Source organism: Alosa alosa, chromosome 1 (genome assembly GCF_017589495.1).
Source record: "Alosa alosa isolate M-15738 ecotype Scorff River chromosome 1, AALO_Geno_1.1, whole genome shotgun sequence".
Classification (NCBI taxonomy): Eukaryota; Metazoa; Chordata; class Actinopteri; order Clupeiformes; family Clupeidae; genus Alosa; species Alosa alosa.
The window spans coordinates 4,864,219-4,885,269 of NC_063189.1; the positions used below are offsets into that span (position 1 = coordinate 4,864,219).

General features: G+C 41.9%; 2 protein-coding genes across 4 annotated transcripts; both read left to right on the forward strand.

The window, feature by feature from the left end:
- The first annotated feature begins 1,562 nt into the window (after positions 1 to 1,562).
- LOC125297252 (procathepsin L-like) lies at positions 1,563 to 9,123 on the forward strand. The gene is made up of 8 exons (XM_048247494.1): positions 1,563 to 1,662; positions 1,877 to 2,019; positions 2,292 to 2,501; positions 7,161 to 7,349; positions 7,538 to 7,703; positions 7,941 to 8,043; positions 8,533 to 8,634; positions 8,965 to 9,123. Coding segments are annotated over exons 1-8 (1,014 nt in total). The 3' UTR covers positions 8,966 to 9,123.
- A 4,034-nt stretch (positions 9,124 to 13,157) lies between these two features.
- LOC125297229 (procathepsin L-like) lies at positions 13,158 to 19,770 on the forward strand. Of its 3 annotated transcripts, none has more exons than XM_048247434.1 (9): positions 13,158 to 13,327; positions 13,544 to 13,664; positions 14,245 to 14,387; positions 15,096 to 15,299; positions 15,460 to 15,651; positions 16,931 to 17,093; positions 17,801 to 17,906; positions 18,462 to 18,563; positions 19,477 to 19,770. In XM_048247434.1, the coding sequence occupies exons 2-8, from the start codon at positions 13,556 to 13,558 to the stop codon at positions 18,559 to 18,561; spliced, it is 1,017 nt and encodes a 338-aa protein (XP_048103391.1). In that variant the 5' UTR covers positions 13,158 to 13,327; positions 13,544 to 13,555; the 3' UTR covers positions 18,562 to 18,563; positions 19,477 to 19,770. The 3 variants fall into 3 exon arrangements, with proteins under 3 accessions (XP_048103391.1, XP_048103401.1, XP_048103410.1); XM_048247444.1 differs by having other exon boundaries at positions 13,159 to 13,327; positions 13,564 to 13,664; XM_048247453.1 differs by lacking the exons at positions 13,158 to 13,327; positions 13,544 to 13,664 and adding an exon at positions 13,701 to 14,151.
- The last annotated feature ends 1,281 nt before the right edge of the window (positions 19,771 to 21,051 follow it).

A 21,051-nucleotide genomic window follows, 5' to 3' on the forward strand; every position in this document is an offset into this window, starting at 1 on the left:
AGATTCGCTTTATTTGTCACATGAGTAAAATCCCCGGCCCAGTACCTGCAGTACAGGCCGAGGGGCAATAAATTACAAAAACACGTGGATATAAACGCAAATGAAGAAAACATATTTACATCCATTTTAAAACACTTACAAATGCAACAGTAAAAAAGCTGCATGAAACCTTACGAAGGGGATCCAAGTCTCCAGGTTTACTGTAACACAATAATGTGTAGTGGAGGGCGCTCTGGTGCACTGCACCGGCAGCATCGTCGGTAGTTACGCAACTGCCTGGGGGCCCCCTGTCTGTGCTGGGCCCTTAGAATAGTCCTAACCTTGTGTTGTTTTGATTGAGTAAAGATTAATCAAATAACAATGACCTGTATCACCTTTTCACCAAAAACCCTTTTGTAACCAAACTCTTCATATTAAAAGTTTAGAGGGAATATGAACGGAGGCTGAATTCTTTCACACAAAAACATCTATTTAATGAAAGAGATGCGGACCCTTATCTCTGAGGTGAGGTCATCTGAACGGAATTGAGAAACATCGCAGGAACTTGTGGTCAATTGGAGGAGGCTGATTCAGGACAACGTAGAGGTTAAAAGAGTGTGTGAGAGAGTACATCATTCAGCTCAGGGTAGAGGAGTGTGAGAGAGTATATTCAGCTCAGGGTAGAGGGGTGTGTGAGAGTACATCATTCAGCTCAGGGTAGAGGAGTGTGCGCTTTAAGTCATCGGTCAAACTGCCTCTCATCGCAATCCATAGCAGGTTCCAAGGCACTTAGGTGAGTGTTTCGATAGATAGTCAGAGATAGATAGATACTTTATTGATCCCCAGGGGAAATTCAAGGTCTCAGCAGCATACATACAACACAAACACATTTTTATACTAACACTTAATCTACTAACACTTAATCTAAATCAATTCTAAAAACAGTATCCACATAGTGGTGATTAATAAATCAGTGGCGCTTGCAATGACTGAGGCAGGGACTGAGCCTGTGATTCTCTGTGCATAGTAAGGTATGGTAAGGTGCTCTAAGGTGCTCTGTGTGAATGAGTGTCATGGTGGTAGTGCAATGGTGATAGTGGTCATGGTGATAGTGCAAATGAGTAAGTCCAACAGTGCAACAATGCAGAAAGTAAAGTAAAGTCTATATATCTACATATTTAACTATTTAAGAAAATGTATAAGTGTGGCCACAGTTCGGCTGTGGCATGGAGAGGGTTATGCATATGTGCTAATGTGCTAATAAACAGTGAGAGTGAGGCATAAAGACAGTGGTACAAGTGGCTAGTGGACAGACAGTACCAAACATGGAGGGTGAAGAGCAGACAGACTATGCAGAGAAGTCTCTCTCTCCTCTTCCCTTAAGTGAGGCATTGAACAGTTCAATGGCCCTGGGGACAAATGACTTTCTCAGTCTGTCAGTTGTGCAAGGCAGTGAGGTTGTGCAAGGCTGTTTCAGGTGCTCTATGTCTCTCTCTTTCTGTGTCTCTTTCTCTTGCTCACACATTCATATATACACTCTGCCTGAGAATGTAAACTGTGCTATTGTTGTTATATGTTGCAGCATGAAGCTGTTGCTAATAGCAGCTGCCTCTCTGGCAGTGGTGAGCTGTGCCAGCCTCTCTCTGGAGGACCTGGAGTTCCACGCATGGAAACTCAAGTTTGGTGAGGAAGTGAAGAGGTTATCGTCTATTGTGTTAGATAATATTTGCATTTATACAATGCATATTAATAAACATACGATACCACAATACAAGCATTATTATTAGATAGCATGCATTAATGTATAAATGTATATTTGTTTAGTTTAGAACTGCCCAGAACAATTTAACTAATAACAAATGCAGAGTTGCCATCTTTCTGGCTGTTTGGTCCACAGGTAAATCCTACAGGACCCCTGAGGAGGAGGCCCGGCGCAAAGACATCTGGCTCTCCACCCGCCGCAGGGTTCTGACCCACAACATCCTGGCTGACCAGGGCATCAAGACCTACCGCATGGGCATGAACCACTTCTCCGACATGGTAGGGCAGATGATCTACTGTACTGTATGTCTAAAAAGATTGACTTATTGAAAGGATCGCTTCCAAGCTTCTTATGCAAGCTCATATTCTATATCACTGTTGTCTATCTGCATAAACAGCCACTGGTGCAACTACGGAAAGTGCTTCCTTGTAAATCGCAATACCAAACTATCTCAGGTTTTTATCACAACAGCAACTTGTTTAGCGTAGAGAACCCTATACAGGTGCCAGAGTACTGAAACGATGCATGATTTCTTCTGGCTCTTGGACAGGATAATGCAGAGTACCGTCAGAAAGCCCTAATGAACCTGGCTCGCTCCAACACGACCAAAACGGCCAACTCTGCACAGAGGCCTGGTACTGTGCCATTTGGACTTAAGAAAGGCCCCAAGTGGTCAACGTCAGTGGACTGGAGGGAGGAGGGATGTGTGACTCCAGTGAAAGACCAGCAAAGTTGTGCATCCAGCTGGGCCTTCAGTGCGGTAGGTTAACAGGAGAGAATAATTGTGTGTGTGTGTGTGTGTGTGTGTGTGTTTAAATGTTGAGTTTGGTGACATCTAGCTAGGATGCAATTCATGAAAATTGGGCACTTCTGGATAAGTTTTTGATTTTTGGCAGAGTGTTAGGTATAGGCCTAAGGTTTTCAAAAATCCATGGATACAAGTTGGGTTGGCCCCCCTAGTGGCAGTTATCCATAAAATCCAAAATGGCCCCCGCCGAAAAGAGAAAAGGTTATATCTCAGCTTCCTTTAGTCTTAAATTGTTGTATAATGTCCAATTTTGATATGTTCTTCTTATTTTAAGTCTATTTCCATGTTAAATCTAGTATCATAGTCATATTTAGTTCATAACTCATAAACATAAATCTCTGAAAAAGTCACATTGAAATACTCAGGTCCCTAGACCCATATTTTTACCTCCACGGTATGCTTTTCTTTGTTGATTGGACAGGTCACTAACACTATAGTGTCAAAAATCACATGTTGTGACCAAAAGGACCATTGTTGAGGCCTTAAATAAACACAACTTCAGAACTATGCCACAGTGAAAAGTTATATTAGGCTTTTCACCATGTTAAGAATCAATATTACATTTTAGTCAAATAACACAAAAAAACAATTCATACTTAAACATCATGTATTATTCAAAGATTTTTGGTTTCACTCTTCATCATTATTAGTACGTAAGATTGGTGTCGTGAAGCCTTGTGCACGCGCATTTCTGCTGAAATGGATGCCCGATGAGTGCCCAAAAAGGGTTGCAATATGGCCGCCGAGTGGAGGGACTTGCCTAAAAGGACTTTGCTTAAACATCATGTATTCATTCAAAGATTTTTGGTTTCACTCTTCATCATTATTAGTACAGCCTCCCTCACACTTGCACAATGTGGTACAGCAAAGTCCAGCTCGGTGGCACTTACAGTTGCCCATACAGGCAACCACACAGCCACAGTTGAGGAGGAGTGAGCATCCCTTGCTGGCATCTTCCAGATCTGTCCAATATGGCACCCAGACTTTGGTTCTGTCATTCCATTCCCAACCCCACTCACTGGGGTCTGGAATCTCTGGAGTTTTGGACAGGGATTGCTTCCAGACAAAAGTGATCAGAATGAGGGTGTCGGTGACTTCTGGGTAAGCTGCCCACGCATTCCATGCAGTTTTTTTCCAATTCCATACATTGCTGATACAACGTCACATCCTGTGAACGCGTGGAAGAGGGGAAGTGCTTGACATTTTTGAGGTCCCAGCATTTCTGAGATGTGGTGGATTGGAATATCTTTATGTCTGCCATTGAGCTCCTTTGGCAGAGGTATCTTAGTGACAAACCCTACTGACCTAGAAGCATTGTCACCATGTCAGGAAGAGGAAGCAAACACACGAATGATGCTACATTTACGTCATACTGCCGAACAGGGTAGGGTGACCAGACGTCCTCTTTTGCCCGGACATGTCCTCTTTTTGAAACCTAAAAATGTGTCCGGGTGGAATTTTAAAGTCGTCCGGGATTTTCTTATTCTAGCCTCAAACGTGTTTACAGCGAATTTGCATTGCTCTCTCTTTCACTCATAGATATATATCTATGTCTTTCATTCACATACTAGTCACGCCCTACCCCTACAGTTCGCTTTGCATTGAGTGGAAAGTGTAGGGTGTAGAGCCTGACCTCAGCTACCATCATTGGTCGATAGTAATCTCTGTAAACATTTAATTGGTTAGTCAGTCACCTCAATTGCGCAAACTTCCTTGTTTAGTGTAAGTTCACTGACAAATTAAAACGTAAATTTCCATGTTTTTGTCTCGGTCGAGATCAACATGAAGCTGAGTGCCTGACCTGCAAAGCAGGCACTTACGTGTTGGTCGCAAATAAAGATGCCAACGACCTACAGGTAGGCTACACAATGTTCAGCAAAGCATCGAACGGCAGCGAGGGGTGAGAGCTCATCAGCTAAAGTTTTTCGACCGTAACATTACGTCTCCAAAATCATTTTGATGGCACATAACCTCATAACCATAGACTGTGAAAATATAACATGACAAACGGCACTACTGCCATTGTCTGAGCGGCCTTCTCTAGACGATTGCCAACCTAGCAACTTGTTTCGGGTAGGAAACTGCACTTTGGTTATCCCTTACTGCCTTTAAGGGATAGCCTGCACGCTGACAACAGCAGATGTCAATAATCTATCTACTGTATCCTATATTCAGGTGAATTAAATATGTTGGCATAACATGAGGCCTATTTCTTTAAGAAATATCTAATAATAATGGATTGAAAAGAGGTAGGCCTAATAATAGACCAGACATGATTGAATAGATATAAGAAAATGGGCAACATATCCACATCAGTCCCCATCAACACAACTGTTTTCACAGGTCAGGATTATTAAGCTCTAAAACAGATTGTCAAAATTATAGAGCTATACTGTAAAAGATTCAGTTTGTATTTTCAGAAACACCTTGGATCAAATTTAGAGATATCCAACATTAAAGATGGGTCGCCATCCAAATGTATCTTGCGTGTATAGAGCTCAACAGCCCCGCTTTTATTGTAATTATTGTTTTTGCACATTTAAAACTTTCAAGTGTTCAAAATAGGATTTTGAGGCAGTGTTTTTCTGTTAGCGTTGGGCCGGCCAATAAAGCTCATTATCATACATAGTAAGAACTCCGGTGTCGAGTCAGTCAATGAAACCCGGAAGCTTCTTTTCACTCATGGCCTCAAGTCCCTGGATTCAATACCCCCGACCCATCATGCCTTATTCCAGCATGGAAAGCGTGCCCTGCACACTGCAGCTTTTGTCTGGAAGCAATCCCTGTCCAAAACTCCAGAGATTCCAGACCCCAGTGAGTGGGGTTGGGAATGGAATGACAGAACCAAAGTCTGGGTGCCATATTGGACAGATCTGGAAGATGCCAGCAAGGGATGCTCACTCCTCCTCAACTGTGGCTGTGTGGTTGCCTGTATGGGCAACTGTAAGTGCCACCGAGCTGGACTTTGCTGTACCACATTGTGCAAGTGTGAGGGAGGCTGTACTAATAATGATGAAGAGTGAAACCAAAAATCTTTGAATAAATACATGATGTTTAAGCAAAGTCCTTTTAGGCAAGTCCCTCCACTCGGCGGCCATATTGCAACGCTTTTTGGGCACTCATCGGGCATCCATTTCAGCAGAAATGCGCGTGCACAAGGCTTCACGACACCAATCTTGCTCCAGCGGTGAGATCACAACACAAGATTGGCACGATGTATTCACAACACACCACATTATTGGCTCAATGTATTCACATGTCAACATTTTGCCGTGAAAGGGTGTGATTTGTGTAGACACTGCCATATTGCTGTTACAAACTAAGTTCATGCATTTCTATGGAGGATTTTTTTGAGTGCTGTGTCTCCTCATTAGAAAGTCTCTGGTTTAAGTATGAATTGTTTTTTTTGTGTTATTTGACTAAAATGTAATATTGATCCTTAAAGGAATTATCCGGAGTAAAATGCACTGGGCAATTCCACGGAAAATGGACTTTTTGTCACATCCATAACGCCAATAAAATGTGATGGTAAGGTATGATGTGAATGATTACATGAAATTTGAGCATTTTCTATTTTTGGCTGAAGAATGTACATGAGAAAAAATGCACAAAAAATGAATGTTATCATTCACATCATACAAATGGCAAGGCATTTCACTGGCGTTATGGATGTGACAAAAAGTCAATTTTCCGTGGAATTGCCCCACTTTAGATCAATTTACGGATGATTGGGAGTACATACGTTGAGTTGACATCAAAATCATGTCATTCGGATGTGTTTTCGATTTTACCGTTTTTAGTCAAAACTCGTTAGCGTGGAAGTGAGAAGGGCATATTATTTCGCCGCTACAAAACGCTATTTTTATACTTCTTCTACAGTTCCAAACAACATTACACTTACGTGGTAGTGAGTAGAGGGTCCCTAAAGCCAAACCGAAGTATCCCGAGGTCTTTATGTGGTCGGATAGAGAGTCCAGAATGAATTTCATCAAGCCAGTACCTTTCCGGAAATGTTGCCATCTTTGCTGCCATCTTTAGGGGAAAGTCCGTAGGAGTCGATTGCCAAGTGTGCTCTGGAAATTCACAATTTCGTCGCCGTTTAAAAAAAAAAAAAAACATAGTCCAGTCCATACAACTTCATTTTAATTTCAAAAGAAATACTGGACTATGTTTTTTTTTTTTTTAAATGGCGACGAAATTGCAAAAAGATATTGACCGTTTATGAGCTAAATATGACTATGATACTAGATTTATCATGGAAATGGACTTAAAATAAGAAGAACATATCACAATTGGATTCCTTGTATCAAACAAAGTAGAGAAAATACATTATACAACAATTTAAGACTAAAGGAAGCTGAGATATAACCTTTTCTCTTTTCGGCGGGGGCCATTTTGGATTTTATGGATAACTGCCACTAGGGGGGCCACCCCAACTTGTATCCATGAATTTTTGAAAACCTTAGGCCCATACCTAACACCTTGCCAAAAATCAAAAACTTATCCAGAAGTGCCCAATCTTCATGATTGTTCACATATTCCTTCCCAGCAAATCTATCAGAACGATAACAAATGATAAATTCAAGCAATGTTTTGTCTATCCTTATTTAGACTGGTGCTCTGGAATCCCAAGTCTGCATTGCTCACGGAAAGCTTGTGTCTTTGAGTGAACAGCAACTGATCGACTGTGGCATTTCTGATGATTGTTCAGGCGGTACAGTCAAGGGGGCATATGACTCCTTGACCTTGTTGGATGACGGACAACTAGACACAGAGGACTCTTATCCCTATGAGGCAAAGGTACTATGAACTGTCCTTGATGTTTCTTGAATACTGGAGCATAAAACCCTGCAGTACCTTCAGCCACAATCACTACGTCTAGACATCTAAACTCAAACATGCTTATTATGTCACTCACAGCCAGGAGGTGGAATCTGTGGGTCCAAATGAAAGATGCATTAATGAATCGTCTTTTAAACGTCCCTCAGGGATCGACCTGCCGTTTCGATGAATCTGACGTCGGTGCCGTCTGTACGGGATATGACACGGGAGACCCTGGAGATGAAGAAGGGCTCGAGGTAGCGGTGGCACTGTTAGGACCCATCTCTGTGACGGTCGATGCCGGACATGACTCCTTCCAGTCCTATCAGTCTGGTGGGTTTGCATAACCAAGACAGTGACACAAGAGGTCACAGGACAGTGACTTACATACTTTATACTCACTGCATCCTTTTCAAAATAGGTGTTGCGTTGTGTGCTGAAATACTGGAGTAAACATTAGAACAACTGACTAATTGACTGACACATAGATTGATGGCTACCTAGATAGTTAGCTAGCTAAATTGATTGATTGATTGATTGATTTATTGATTGATCGGTTGATTGATCCAGGTGTCTACGATGAGCCCTCCTGCCAGAGCACTGGAAGTCATGCCATGCTGGTGGTGGGTTATGGAACTGAAGATGGCCAAGACTACTGGCTGGTGAAGAACAGGTATGTTCAACTCATCAAGTATTATTTTCAATTTCAAAAGGAAAAGTTTCATCTAACTCTCAAGGTCTGTCATTCTTAAAGAGACACAGAGTACATAGTTTTTCTGTCTAAAACTAAGAAGCTACCTAGATAGCAACCACAAATAGACTACATAGCAACCAACAACAGGCGTCCTCTTAACAAAAACAGCAAATATGGTAAACTAATATATTTTGCCAAAATATATTTGACTGGAATAGGGTGTAAAAACAAATGGGCTAAGCTGCGCAAATGTGTTTAACTCAACTACACTACAAATGGGCTAAACTACAAATGTGTTTAACTCAATTTTGCATGGCTGTGTCTCACTTGACGTAACTCAATATTAATGTGGGGATGTTTTAGCACAGTAGAGTACCAAATCAATAATAATAAATGATATTTTCAATGAAACCTTGGCTAGATACCTCCTATTTGGAGGTACTTTACTGTGTTGTATTTCTTTGGTAGCTGGGGTGTGAACTGGGGAGATGAAGGCTACATCAAGATGTCCAGGAACAAGAACAACCAGTGTGGCATTGCATCTGCCATTATTTTACCAAACGTGAAATGGTGAGTAGGTGTGAGTAACACATCACATCACATTTGCATTCATCCATTTACCTGATGCTTTAATTAAAAGTGGGGCAGCCGTGGCCTACTGGTTAGCGCATCGTGTACACGCAAGGCGTAACCAATAACAAAACCTCACCGGTTTCACAAAAACCGGCATCGTGTAGACGGCCCCTTGTACTTAAAGAGATTTACAAGTGAAGAATAATATTCAAACTACAGAGCAATGGGAGACCTGAGAATAAACTATAACATTTGTCCAAAGTGAGTGTGAAATCACACACAGTGCTGGGATAACAACCTTCATTTGCTCTTCTGTCTTTCTCCCAGATACCGTCAAGATCGGACAGGAATCCAGACGGAGTTATAAAGAATGAATATACTTTATTGAGCAATCATTACCGTGCCACATGGACCATGCAATTTTGGTACAATTATGTACCAGACATCTAATTTGAACATTCTCATAAATATGCCTTTGAATTTGAATTCTTGCTGAAGACATTAAAGAGGTGTTTGTAAAAGCAATGCAAAATGGTGAAATATTCTTCTTGCCGTGTAACCAGGTATAAAGAGCTGTAGCATGGTGAAGTGACTATGTTATTATGGGCTCCTCATAGCCTACTGCAGGAACTGACTGGGCCACCCCAAAGTCAGAGGCCCAATATTTCTGAATAATCACCGATGCAAAAAATGACAACACATTAGCAACCGGTTTTATGCCTCTAACACACATCTCATCATACCATTTTGCTCGGGGAGCAGTGAGGGGTTAGGTGCCTTGCTCAAGGGCACTTCAGCTGTGGATGTGGGCATGAGAGAGCAATGCTCAACCTCTTCCCCGCCAACATTTTTCTTACTGGTCGGGGCTTGAACTGGTAATCCTTCGGTTCCCAAGCCCGAAGCCCTAACCAGTAGGCCACGGCTGCCCCACAATATTCTATAAAACCAATGAGACTGTGGTACAAACTTTTAATGATTGAATCGTCAGTTTGATCAGGCTAGGAATAATACTTTCTAAGATATGAATGTCCAAACATGGCCTCCAAAATAAGGCCTTTTAGAGAGTGTACACAATCAAGGGCAAAAAGTCTATGAAAACAATAGAATTGAACAAAAATATTTTACAGGTTTTAGATATGGAACCTACACATTGTGTAGACAAACTTTGAGGAAAATCAGAGTCGGTGCTGCAACCATTTTCCTGGATTTTGTCTGATTTGACACAGAACGGCCCAATTAATGTACTACCGGTATTTGTTCTGTTCGGTATTTGTTCTGTCGGTACGATACTGACCAGGCTGACACACCATTCCTCACTAATAGAACAGAGGAGCTCAGCAGGGAATGGAATAGAACTCTATGTTCTAGTCTAAGGGTGACATTTTTGGGATCCCTACTCTGGAATTGGTACACAATGGAGATCTGCACACACAGCAACATCATGACACTTTGATTCATGACAAGGTCTCATGACATAACTAACAAACAAACATCACAGGAAAGATCGTCTCTGTAACATCCGTACTAACCCCAACCCAGAGGGGCGAGAAAAACAACACTGGATTGCTTTTGTATTTACAAATGCAATACAATACTGTAATTACACTTATATATAGCCTTATTCTACTGCTCTTCATACTATCCATCCTGCACATACACTTATTCTTAATACTCTTAGTATTCTTAATACTCAAAGTGTTTTTAGTTGGCGGTTTCGCCAACTCAGTTGCAGTAAGGACAGATATAAGAAAATGTTCTTACCCACAGCAATAGCACTGTACAACAACTCTCCTTTGAGTAGAGAGAGACGACTTATCTTTTAATCTTTTATATCTAACATGGAGGCAATTGTCTTGATTATGTCTTACTAGGCAGTTACACTTTGGTACTTGGATGTGTATGGTACCTTGACAGCTATGAAAGTAATTTTTTGTTTATGTATGTGGACTATGTGTGCTTGCTGTATGTTCTTAAGGCTGCTGAAACAACTGAATTTCCCTTTGGTAGGAATTTCAAGGCGGCCACGACGGCCATGGCCGTCGTAGCCCCTTGCATTGGCCGTGAGGCCCCTTTGAAAATCAGAGGTTTACAGGCCACGGTGGCCTTGGTGCCCCCTTCTTTCAATATTCTGCTTTAAGTCCCTACTAATAGCGATTTTTATTTAGCCTGTGGCCTGTCAAAATAATCTTAGCATTCACAGCGCAAATTAATTTAGTCTTTTACGCAGTGGAGAAAGTGACAGCGCAAGAAAGAAAGTGCGTCCAAATTCACCCTTTTTCAGTTGAACTACTCGCGAAGTAGCCTATTCATCACACAGACATCACAAGTATCACATGAAAGAGCTTTTTCTCACCTTTTAAACGATGTTAGCCGATAATTGCTGTGTTGAACGGTTCATGAGAAAAAGTAAATAATATAATTCAATTTAATCATACATTCTACTGAAGGTTTTGCGTCCCATGATCTCCCTACCCATTCATCTCGGTGGAATACTTTACGAACCCTTCTTTTAACACATGACAAACCATATATCAGAATAAACAGGAGACCTTACCGAACATAAAGGTGTAAAGCAGTCCCCTGTACAGAGTAATCCAGTTTTGAATTTGCAGTAAAGTTCGACATACATGGATGTCTCCAAATTTTGGCTTTTACACTGTTCCACATGATTTCATAACGGGCCAAATACAAAATAAATGTTACAAATATCGCCTAGATATTGGTAAATCAGAGGACAGCTGACTAAGAGTTTGTGAAAGTAGCCTTAATGATCACAAAAATGCTAAGCATGCATCTAGGCTATTTGAGTTTCTTAAAGCTGAGCTGTGCTTAAATTGTTCAATACATGATTTCATAACAGGCCAAATATAAAATAAATGTTATATATAGCCTATATATCTGTAAATATTAGATGATCAGATGATTTACAGTTCTATGTAATATGTCATGTTTCATGTTTTTGTAATGTTTCATACAGTGATGCAGGTCTACTGCAGCGAATAGGCTAAATACAACTTTGATCATTTTTATAGCCTACTACTGTATAGTTAACTTTGGCCTTGGGGCCCTGACATGTGGCCTTTGTGCCCCCCACCAAATATGCCCAACTGAAGGCCAAGTGGCCTTGCCCCCAGAATGGTGAAATTCCAAGCCTGCTTTGGGATAATTAAAGTATATCTATCTATCTATTATAATGTTATTGTTTCTACACTACAATGGTACTGTTACCACACTGCACACACTGTAGCTGTACCTGTACATACTGTACATATCTGTCTATATGGTTCATACTGAATGTCCATATTTATTCTGTTTTCCTCATAATATATTCTGTTACAGTAATACACTGCATATATCTATATTATTCTTACTACTATTATATTGTTACTGCTACTACATTGCACATATCTGTATGTTGTTCATCCATTGTTCATATCACATAGCCATATTTATTTTGCTTTTATGTAACTGCTAATACACTGCACATATTTACAGTATATCTAATTTATATTACTCTAAACCATCTTCTGTAAACCTACTGCATACTACTGTCTACACTGCACTATATTTCTTGTCCTGACTATGCATCACCTGTCTAAACGTTATATCACATTGCACTTTTCTGCTTTTTTGCACTTCTGGTTAGACACAAACTGCATTCCGTTGGCTTTGTACTTATACTCTGCACAATGACAATAAAGTTGAATCTAATCTAATATAAATGTTTATACTGGAGCAACTTGTAATATCAAGTATTAATGTTTACATTGCTTCATCTGACATTCATTCAGAAGACAACCTCCGAGGAAATGGACATAATGTGATCCTATAGAAATTTAGCTTCAAATTAGATATGTCTATCATATTGTTATGGACTAGCTGTGGACTAAAAGTTCAAATCTGAATCATGTATGAAAACACACAAACAGGGGTTGTGTTGCTTAACTATGACCTGCTGTCACCACATGTTCACTGAGGGAAGGCACCTTATGACAGGAAAGGGAACATTCACTCAGACTAAAATCTGAACAGAAAGTGAAAAAGATGTGAATGTCCTTCAGTCTACTCTGGACAAGGTTTGTACTGCTTAACTAGACCTGTCACCACACGTATTCTGAGGGAAGTCACTTTCTGACCGTAATAAGATAGCTTTCAATCTGACTCAATCAAGAAGTGGAGCAGATGTGAATTTCCTTAACTTAAGCCAGACACACACACACACACACACACACACAGAGAGAGAGAGAGAGAGACTCAGATGTGCATACGCAAACATTTTTGAAATCATATTTTGTTACTAGTAAGTGGTTTTAGGCTAAGACACATTCTTGTAAAACACACACTCACACACACACACACACACACTTATTCAGGTTTAACTTGAAACACTTTCACTTTCACTGTTTTTCTTGTATGGCAGTGTTCCAGGTCTCTTTGTCACAGTCAGGTCTTCCAGCCAGAACGGAAAGTTGTGGTCACGTGGACGCTGCTCAGAGCAAAAGGGAAGTTCACAGATCCTCTTGAGTCATTTGTCACCGGGCAAGGGAGGCAGTGATTTCTACCAGAGAGGGTTAAAGCAAAGTAATCAAGGATCTTTGGTACTACTGCAGCAGGATCCGGCAGTGATTTCGCACTTTAGTCAGTCAAACTGTACCTAATCATCGTCTAAGAAGGATTCACTTTCAAACAGGTAAATGGATTCACTTCATTTTCTGTTAGACACACACACACATACACACACACACACGTACACACACACGCACACACACACACACACACACACATGTACGTACACACACACACACACACACACACACACATTCTCCACTCCACTCACATCCAGCCTTGTATGAGGTGTTGAACTGCAGGCTGGTTTAACAATCTGTTAACAATCTCCCTCATGTAGTTTGTTTTGTGTATGTCCAGCATGAAGCTGTTGATCATCGCAGCTGCCTCTCTGGCAGTGGTGAGCTGTGCCAGCCTCTCTCTGGAGGACCTGGAGTTCCACGCATGGAAACTCAAGTTTGGTGAGGGAAATGTTAGTGGGTTTATGATCATTACTACATGGTACATTCTACCTTCAAATTTTCTTGTGTTTTGTTGATCTTAGTGTGCATTTCTGCCATTTATTTTTATTCTATACTTTCTGTACAATCAACTGTGTGGGATGTTCTGTCTGTCAGTGCCTTTGTCCACCTCTGTCTAGTGTAGCAAGTCCATGTGTAAGACTGTCTGTCTCCTCGGTCTGCTATAGAATGACTGGTGCTTTTGTTGATGTTGATGTCTGCTATAGAATGACTTTGGTGTTTTTGTTGATGTCTGCTATAGAATGACTTTGGTGCTTTTGTTGATGTCTGCTATAGAATTACTTTGGTGCTTTTGTTGATGTTGATGTCTGCTATAGAATTACTTGTTGTTATTATGTTGATGTTTATAGTTCTTAACAGACGATTTTATCTGAAGTCAAGTTTAATATGTGTCGTTGTGGCCAAAGAGGAATGTTTAGCTTTCTCAGTAAGTAATCCCAGCACAGAGAAAAATTCAGCTTTCTCTACTACAGTAAATAATCCCTGCTCAGAGACACAGAAAAGTATCTTTGCCCTGTAGGTAAGGTGTACAGGACCCCTGAGGAGGAGGCCCGGCGCAAAGACATCTGGCTCTCCACCCGCCGCAGGGTTCTGACCCACAACATCCTGGCTGACCAGGGCATCAAGACCTACCGCATGGGCATGAACCACTTCTCCGACATGGTAGGTTGGCATACTAGTAAAGGAGCACTTTATAGACCCTTTCAAGAGAGTTCCATTATCAGCATCATAGTTGGCCCCACAAGGCTTCCGTTTTAACATTCCATATGTTATCTTAATGCACAGGAAGTAGATTGGGAACCAAATAGAACGTTCAAGCATTGTTTTTGTTTTTATTGTTGAAAGCAAAGATTCTAGAACAGAGCTCTGTTCTAGAATCTTTGGTTGAAAGGGTCTATAAAAGAATTGCAGTTTGTTTCTATTGGCCGATCCCAAGCCCCTCCTCCAATTGTTGCTATAGTTGCTAGGTGGGTCAAACATTACTGGAGCTGGCTAGAACTGCATGTTATCTGCTGTGCTAGCATATTGGCCAAGAGATGAGGCTTCTCCATGTTGTGTATTTATCTCTCTGTCACCTCCAATTTAAGTTTATTACGACCATCCACCTCGATGAATGGTTTCTGGCCGAAACTTATGCCTTTGTCTCCCAATAGCTGGTCAATCAGAGCCATGTAATATCACTTGGACTGGTGATAAGCAGAGATTAGCTATTAGCAGTGATTAGCCATTAGCAGCGATTAGCTATTAGCAGCTATTAGCTATTAGCAGTGATTATATATCTAAGCCTGACGGCTGAAGTTGTCCGAGCTTGTGCGGCTGGTGTTAAACTGTTATTGGCTTATTTGCGGTACATTCCTCTGTCTCTCCCAGACCAGGGAGGAGCATCATAACACTGTCCTCCTAAGAAGCACGATCCTTTCCAATGAGACCAAAGCCACACGCCAGCGAGGGGCTTCCCCTTCCAGACAGACAGGGGGCACTAAGCTTCCCAGTTCATTTGACTGGAGAAAAATGGGTTGCGTGACTGGCGTCAAAAATCAGGGCCCATGTGGGTCCTGCTGGGCCTTCAGTACAGTAAGTTACAGGCATGTGTGCATGTGCATGTGTAAGCGTGTGTGTGTGTGTGTGTGTCTGTCTGTCTGTCTAAGAGGTTATGTTTTTCTACCTGATTACTAGAACAATGGATAACTTGAGGTCTGTATGGCCATAATGTCTCGTGTCTTTTCCTCGTCAGACAGGTGCGCTGGAGTCCCACACCTGTATCAAACATGGCCGCCTCCCCTCTCTGAGTGAGCAGCAGCTGGTGGATTGCTCTGGGTCCTATGGGACCAAGGGCTGCCATGGGGGATGGATGTACGATGCCTTTAACTACATACAGGCTAATGGCGGAATAGACACCGAGGATGCTTATCCCTATGAGGGACAGGTAGGCTACCGATCGCTCATTTGTTTCAGAATGTTCACTTTTCACTATCAGAATGTTCATTCTCCAAATGTAATTTCATATTTGCGGTTAATTTGTGGTGCTGATTATAGAATGGATACAGTACTACCCAGTAAACAAAATGGCGAAGTCCCCTAAAGATCCCCTGGCGAACGTCACCTCCTCGACATTGTGTAGGGTTCCCTTTACGTCCCGTGGACCTCTGTTCGGGAGGTCTAAAAGACGTCCACGAGACTTTGAGAGGACGTCCTGTAATGGTCACCGCGACGTTATGCGCGCAACGTTTATATTTCGCGATGGTAAAAAAAATTTGGTATGGTATCACATCCTGTAAGTCTCAGCGTTGCTAGGAGAGAGGTAGACGGAACATGAACACGCATTAACGACTTGTTCTACAAGTACACAATCAACTTCACTCACCTCATATTTTTCACGCATGTATGAAATCACGTCCTCCGAATGCATTATACTAATGATGAGTAGACATGGATATTTATACCGGGCTAGGATGTGCTGCTTTCACATCTACGGTGTCATTTTCTTAATAAACTAATATGACATTTTAATGGGCATATCCCGTAGCATATTGTTCAAAACATCATCAGAGTAGGCCTAGGCTAGCCTAAGATAAATTGTTCAAACCATATTGTTTCAAAATATTAAAAACTAATAATAGCCAAAAATACTAAATGAATTGCAATGCATGCTGGGAAGCAAAACTCAACATGAAATAAAGTACATGAAACATAACTAGAATGCATTGACGTTATATCCACTCGTTTTCTTGGACCTGTGATCAAACAGGGACAGCCTTTAAATGTAAGCCTATCTTCCTGGAACATTGCAGATAAAGAAAAAATTATCGTTTTCTCTCGGCTATGAATGCTCTTTGTAGCCAACTTCAAGATTAAATAAATAGATTCCAGATGTTTCTATTCTATATCATTGTTTTATTAATAAACAGTAAGGCGAGGCAGAGAGCTTCTGCTCCTTGTCAGAAATCTCATGGGATATGTGCACTCTTTGCTGTTTCCACAAGGAGCTGCTGTAAAATCCGGGACAGCAATGCGTGACACTTTGAAACGCGAGCATGCGTCAAATAAATTACAATGACATTTAAACAAGTCATGAAGAAGCAGTATCCTAGCTTGCGGACCACACATTGAGAAACACTGGTCTACTAGATACTGCATACATGTTAACAGACTTTAAAACAGAAGCCTGCTGTGGGCCAAATCATTCACATGTCATGGTTTCTCAGGACTTGCCTTGCCGTTTCAAGCCTTCGGGCGTTGGTGCTACATGCACAGGATACGTCACTGTGACCCCGGGAGACGAGCTTTCCCTGCAGGACACTGTGGCCTCGGTTGGGCCTGTGGCTGTGGCTATCGATGTTTACAACGATTTCTGGGCTTATGAGTCTGGTGAGTTACCACATACACGTATGTCACGCTATGAATATTAATCGGGAACTGTTGCCTCCCTCTCCACCTCAAGCTGGTGTGTGGTGAGCGTTCTCCCTCTCCACCTCAAGCTGGTGTGTGGTGAGCATTCTCCCTCTCCACCTCAAGCTGGTGTGTGGGTGAGCGTTCTCACTCTCCACCTCAAGCTGGTGTGTGGTGGGTGTTCTGGGGCATAATGGCTGCTGTGCATCAGCCAGCTGGGTGCTACACATGGGTGGTGGTTAGTGAGGTTCACCAGCTGGGTGCTGGGTGCTACACATTGGTGGTGGTTAGTGAGGTTCACCAGGTGGGTGCTACACATGGGTGGTGGTTAGTGAGGTTCACCAGGTGGGTGCTACACATGGGTGGTGGTGGTTAGTGAGGTTCACCAGGTGGGTGCTACACATGGGTGGTGGTTAGTGAGGTTCACCAGGTGGGTGCTACACATGGGTGGTGGTGGTTAGTGAGGTTCACCAGGTGGGTGCTACACATGGGTGGTGGTTAGTGAGCTTCACTGTATAGTGCTTTGGGTGCCTTGATAAAGCAAGCTGTTGTTGATGATAAGTAGCCCTATCACAGCCATAGATATATTGATTGATTAACAACAAACAAACAATGAATTAACTGACTGATTGATGGAGGTTTCTAGAGAAGAGTGACTGACTTACAGTATGTTGTGATGTCCAAAGGTGTCTATAATGAGCCCTCCTGCAAAGACACCAACTTACTCCATGCCATGCTGGTGGTTGGCTACGGAACTCAAGATGGCCAAGACTACTGGCTGGTGAAGAACAGGTAGGCTGCAACAGTGCTGATCAATGTGACACTGACACTGAATGTGTCCCTATGTTATTACTATATTAATGTACTGCCTACTGCTAACCTAGGGTTCCTACTAACAAAGGACATTGACATTTTGGTTACACTTTACTTGACAGTATCGGCATAAGAGTGACATGACACTGAAGGTGACATAAACAAGTCATAAATGTTTATGACATAACGCTTCTGTTATTAGGTGACATTTGTTTTTTGTCATAACAAGTTAGGGTTAGGATTAGGGTTAGGTTTAGGATTAGGGTTAGGGTTCATGTGTCATGACATTGTTATGTGTTCATGACAGTTAGGGTTAGGGTTGGGATTAGGGTTAGGGTTCATGTGTCATGACATTGTCATGTGTTCATGACAGTGTCATGTCACTCTTATGTCGACACTGTAGTGTTACCGATATGTTTGTAGTACAATTCAGAGACTTGTGTTTGTTTGTAAAGTGATAGGCTATTCACAGTGCTACTGTATGCTTGTTTGTAAAGTGATAAACTATTCACAGTTCTATGTTTGTTTGTTAAGCTGGGACTCTTCGTGGGGAGAAGAAGGCTACATCAAAATGTCCAGGAATAAGGCCAACCAGTGTGATATTGCCTCGTATGCCTTCTACCCCCAAGTGTGATGGTGAGTTGATTTGTTGTATTTTGTGTTTGGTTTGGTCCGTCAATTCAGTGTATTAAAAATGATCGACACAAGGAACCCACATAATATAAAGAAGGATTTTGGGATGATGTTACTATGACCTGTCCACTTCACTGAGGTCATTTCCAGATATAATCTGTATAAAGGTCCTTTGGAATTCAGTTCCATGTATTTGTTTAAAAGAGTATATTGAAGAAAACAAACTATATAACAATGGTTACTGTTTAAACAGTCATAAAATACTGAACTGAAACGGTCAGTGTCATATTATGTCACATGAGCATGTGGCAGTACAAGAGGCACTTGCTGACTGTCAGGATCCTGCCTGGATGGAGTGACTTTGTGCCACCCTGGTGGCCATTTTGTGTAGTGTCCTGTGTTTGGTTTTGCCTGTTCCCCATGTGCTCTGGTTACCTGTCTGCTGTCATGCGTCTTTGTCTCCACCCATTCCCTTATATGGTCTGCACTTCCTGTCTCATCAGTTTCTGCTCACACCTGTTCCCTGTTATTGTCTTGTTAGTCTGGTCCAGTCCTCTGTCTTTCTGTTAATTGGTCTGTGTATTTCTACCCTCCTGTTTCTCTGTTCTTTGTTGGGTCGTACTGTCAGGACAGGCGGATAGGACCCAAGTGCAAAACTCAATGCGGCGGAATCTTCCGACAAAGACGTTTTATTAGCTACAAACATTACAAACATCTGACACGACAAGACAGAGAGACGATCCGACAAAGATCAAAACCAAACACAGGACACTACACAAAATGGCCACCAGGGTGGCACAAAGTCACTCCATCCAGGCAGGATCCTGACACTGACTACAAACCAGACTGAAGAACAGGGGCACCACTGCATGTGACAAACTCAAGCTTTCTGCTGCACTTTCTGCTTCTCCCACAGAGCTGCCACAGGGATGTGAGGACACTATAGAGTTTGCATCGACCCTCTGCTCATTTCATGCTACTACAGGAAATCAATTATTAACATCATTTTCAATAATGATCTAGAACTAATGATCTGGACAGAAAAGAGTGAAATAATTTGGATTTTGCAATTCCGGAAATGAGGCATCAGGGAAATGAGGCTTCTTTAACACAGGAACACTGGTGTGGGTTTCCCCATGAATTAATAGCTGCTGTTCTGTCTGTAAAGCTTTGCATGGGTTATTGAAATAAAATGTTTGCTTACTAAATCTTTTCCATTGTTATGTGATAAATAACCTTTGCTTTATCACTTGAAAAACATAGGAGTTTCATGACTGATATTGAGCTCTAATTTTTAAGTCAAGTCAAGCCATTTATTTGTCAGATACATTTATACATACATTTTATTACTAACTTGGCATCTAAGAACAACTGGCATCTAAGTCATCTGATGGTTAGTACAACGTCTTTCCAATAGGACTGTAGATGAAAACTAGCCGGCTGGATAACACAATGTACAGTATGTTGTTTTTATAAATAAATGAAATTAATTTCATACAAAGTGAAATGCTTAGTCCTCTGACTTAAATGACCAAAGTGAACACCTGCAGATGGAACATCCTCCCCTGGTCTTCGCTATAGCGACTAAAGTGAACACATGCAGATGGAACATCCTCCCCTGGTCTTCACTATAGCGACCAAAGTGAACACATGCAGATGGGGGCCCTGAGGGAGCAGCATGCACGTCTTCTTTGTGATGACCACTTTGACACTTTGCCCTCTAGGGGGTGCTAAAGGCACAAAGAATAGCTTGCTCATTTAGCAGGGATTCCATGGCCATTTATCCACTAGAGGTCTTCCATTTTCCCCTAACACATGGCAAGTGTCCCCTCATTGGCTAGAGCTTCTGTCCGTTTAGCTGTTTAGCTCTTGTCCGTTTACCCAGTTAGAGGCTAAAACCCTTACCTGCCCTGGGATGCATTTCCAATGAGAATGTGGGCATGTCACATTTAAAAAAAAGGGATTATCAGCTGTTGTAAACAGTTGGAGATGATATTTCTAGTTGTGTTGACCACAATACAACTGGCATTCAATCCAAAAGCTTTTGGTTCAGAGTAAAGTAGTAAATCCAGGATTACTGACAGACAGAAGAGTGCAAATCAGGGGCTCAATTGTGTTAAAGCATCCCAATGCAGTTTTGTTTACCTCAAATATGCACTCAGCTTAGTTCCAGGCCCGTCGCTAGAAGGCAAGCAAACCAAGCAATTGCTTGGGGCCCCGAGCTGGCCAGGGGCCCCAAGACAACGACTGGTTAAGAAAAAAACAGCAAACTGTGAGCGCCCCTTTGATAGTCAATGCAGTAAAGTGCAACGACACTGTTACCGGCAATACCGGGATCCCCCCTCTCAGTAGTCGCTGACAGCAGCCAGCCAGCCAGGTTCGTGATCTCTGCTGCCGGCAAAATATAAAACCTCGCAGTCATAATGAAGCGGAGTTATGCGTCCGGAAGCCAGAAAAGAAAGAAGAGAAAGGAAGAGGATGACAAGAAAAA

Excerpts from the sequence above, each read along its gene's own strand:
- LOC125297252 (XM_048247494.1), top strand. The coding sequence starts at position 1,563 with ATGAAGCTGTTGCTAATAGCAGCTGCCTCTCTGGCAGTGGTGAGCTGT. Across the intron at positions 7,350-7,537 it reads CTTATCCCTATGAGGCAAAG|GGATCGACCTGCCGTTTCGA; the intron begins GTACTATGAACT and ends AACGTCCCTCAG. Across the intron at positions 7,704-7,940 it reads CTTCCAGTCCTATCAGTCTG|GTGTCTACGATGAGCCCTCC; the intron begins GTGGGTTTGCAT and ends TGATTGATCCAG.
- LOC125297229 (XM_048247434.1), top strand. The coding sequence starts at position 13,556 with ATGTCCAGCATGAAGCTGTTGATCATCGCAGCTGCCTCTCTGGCAGTG. Across the intron at positions 15,652-16,930 it reads CTTATCCCTATGAGGGACAG|GACTTGCCTTGCCGTTTCAA; the intron begins GTAGGCTACCGA and ends ATGGTTTCTCAG. Across the intron at positions 17,907-18,461 it reads TACTGGCTGGTGAAGAACAG|CTGGGACTCTTCGTGGGGAG; the intron begins GTAGGCTGCAAC and ends TTGTTTGTTAAG.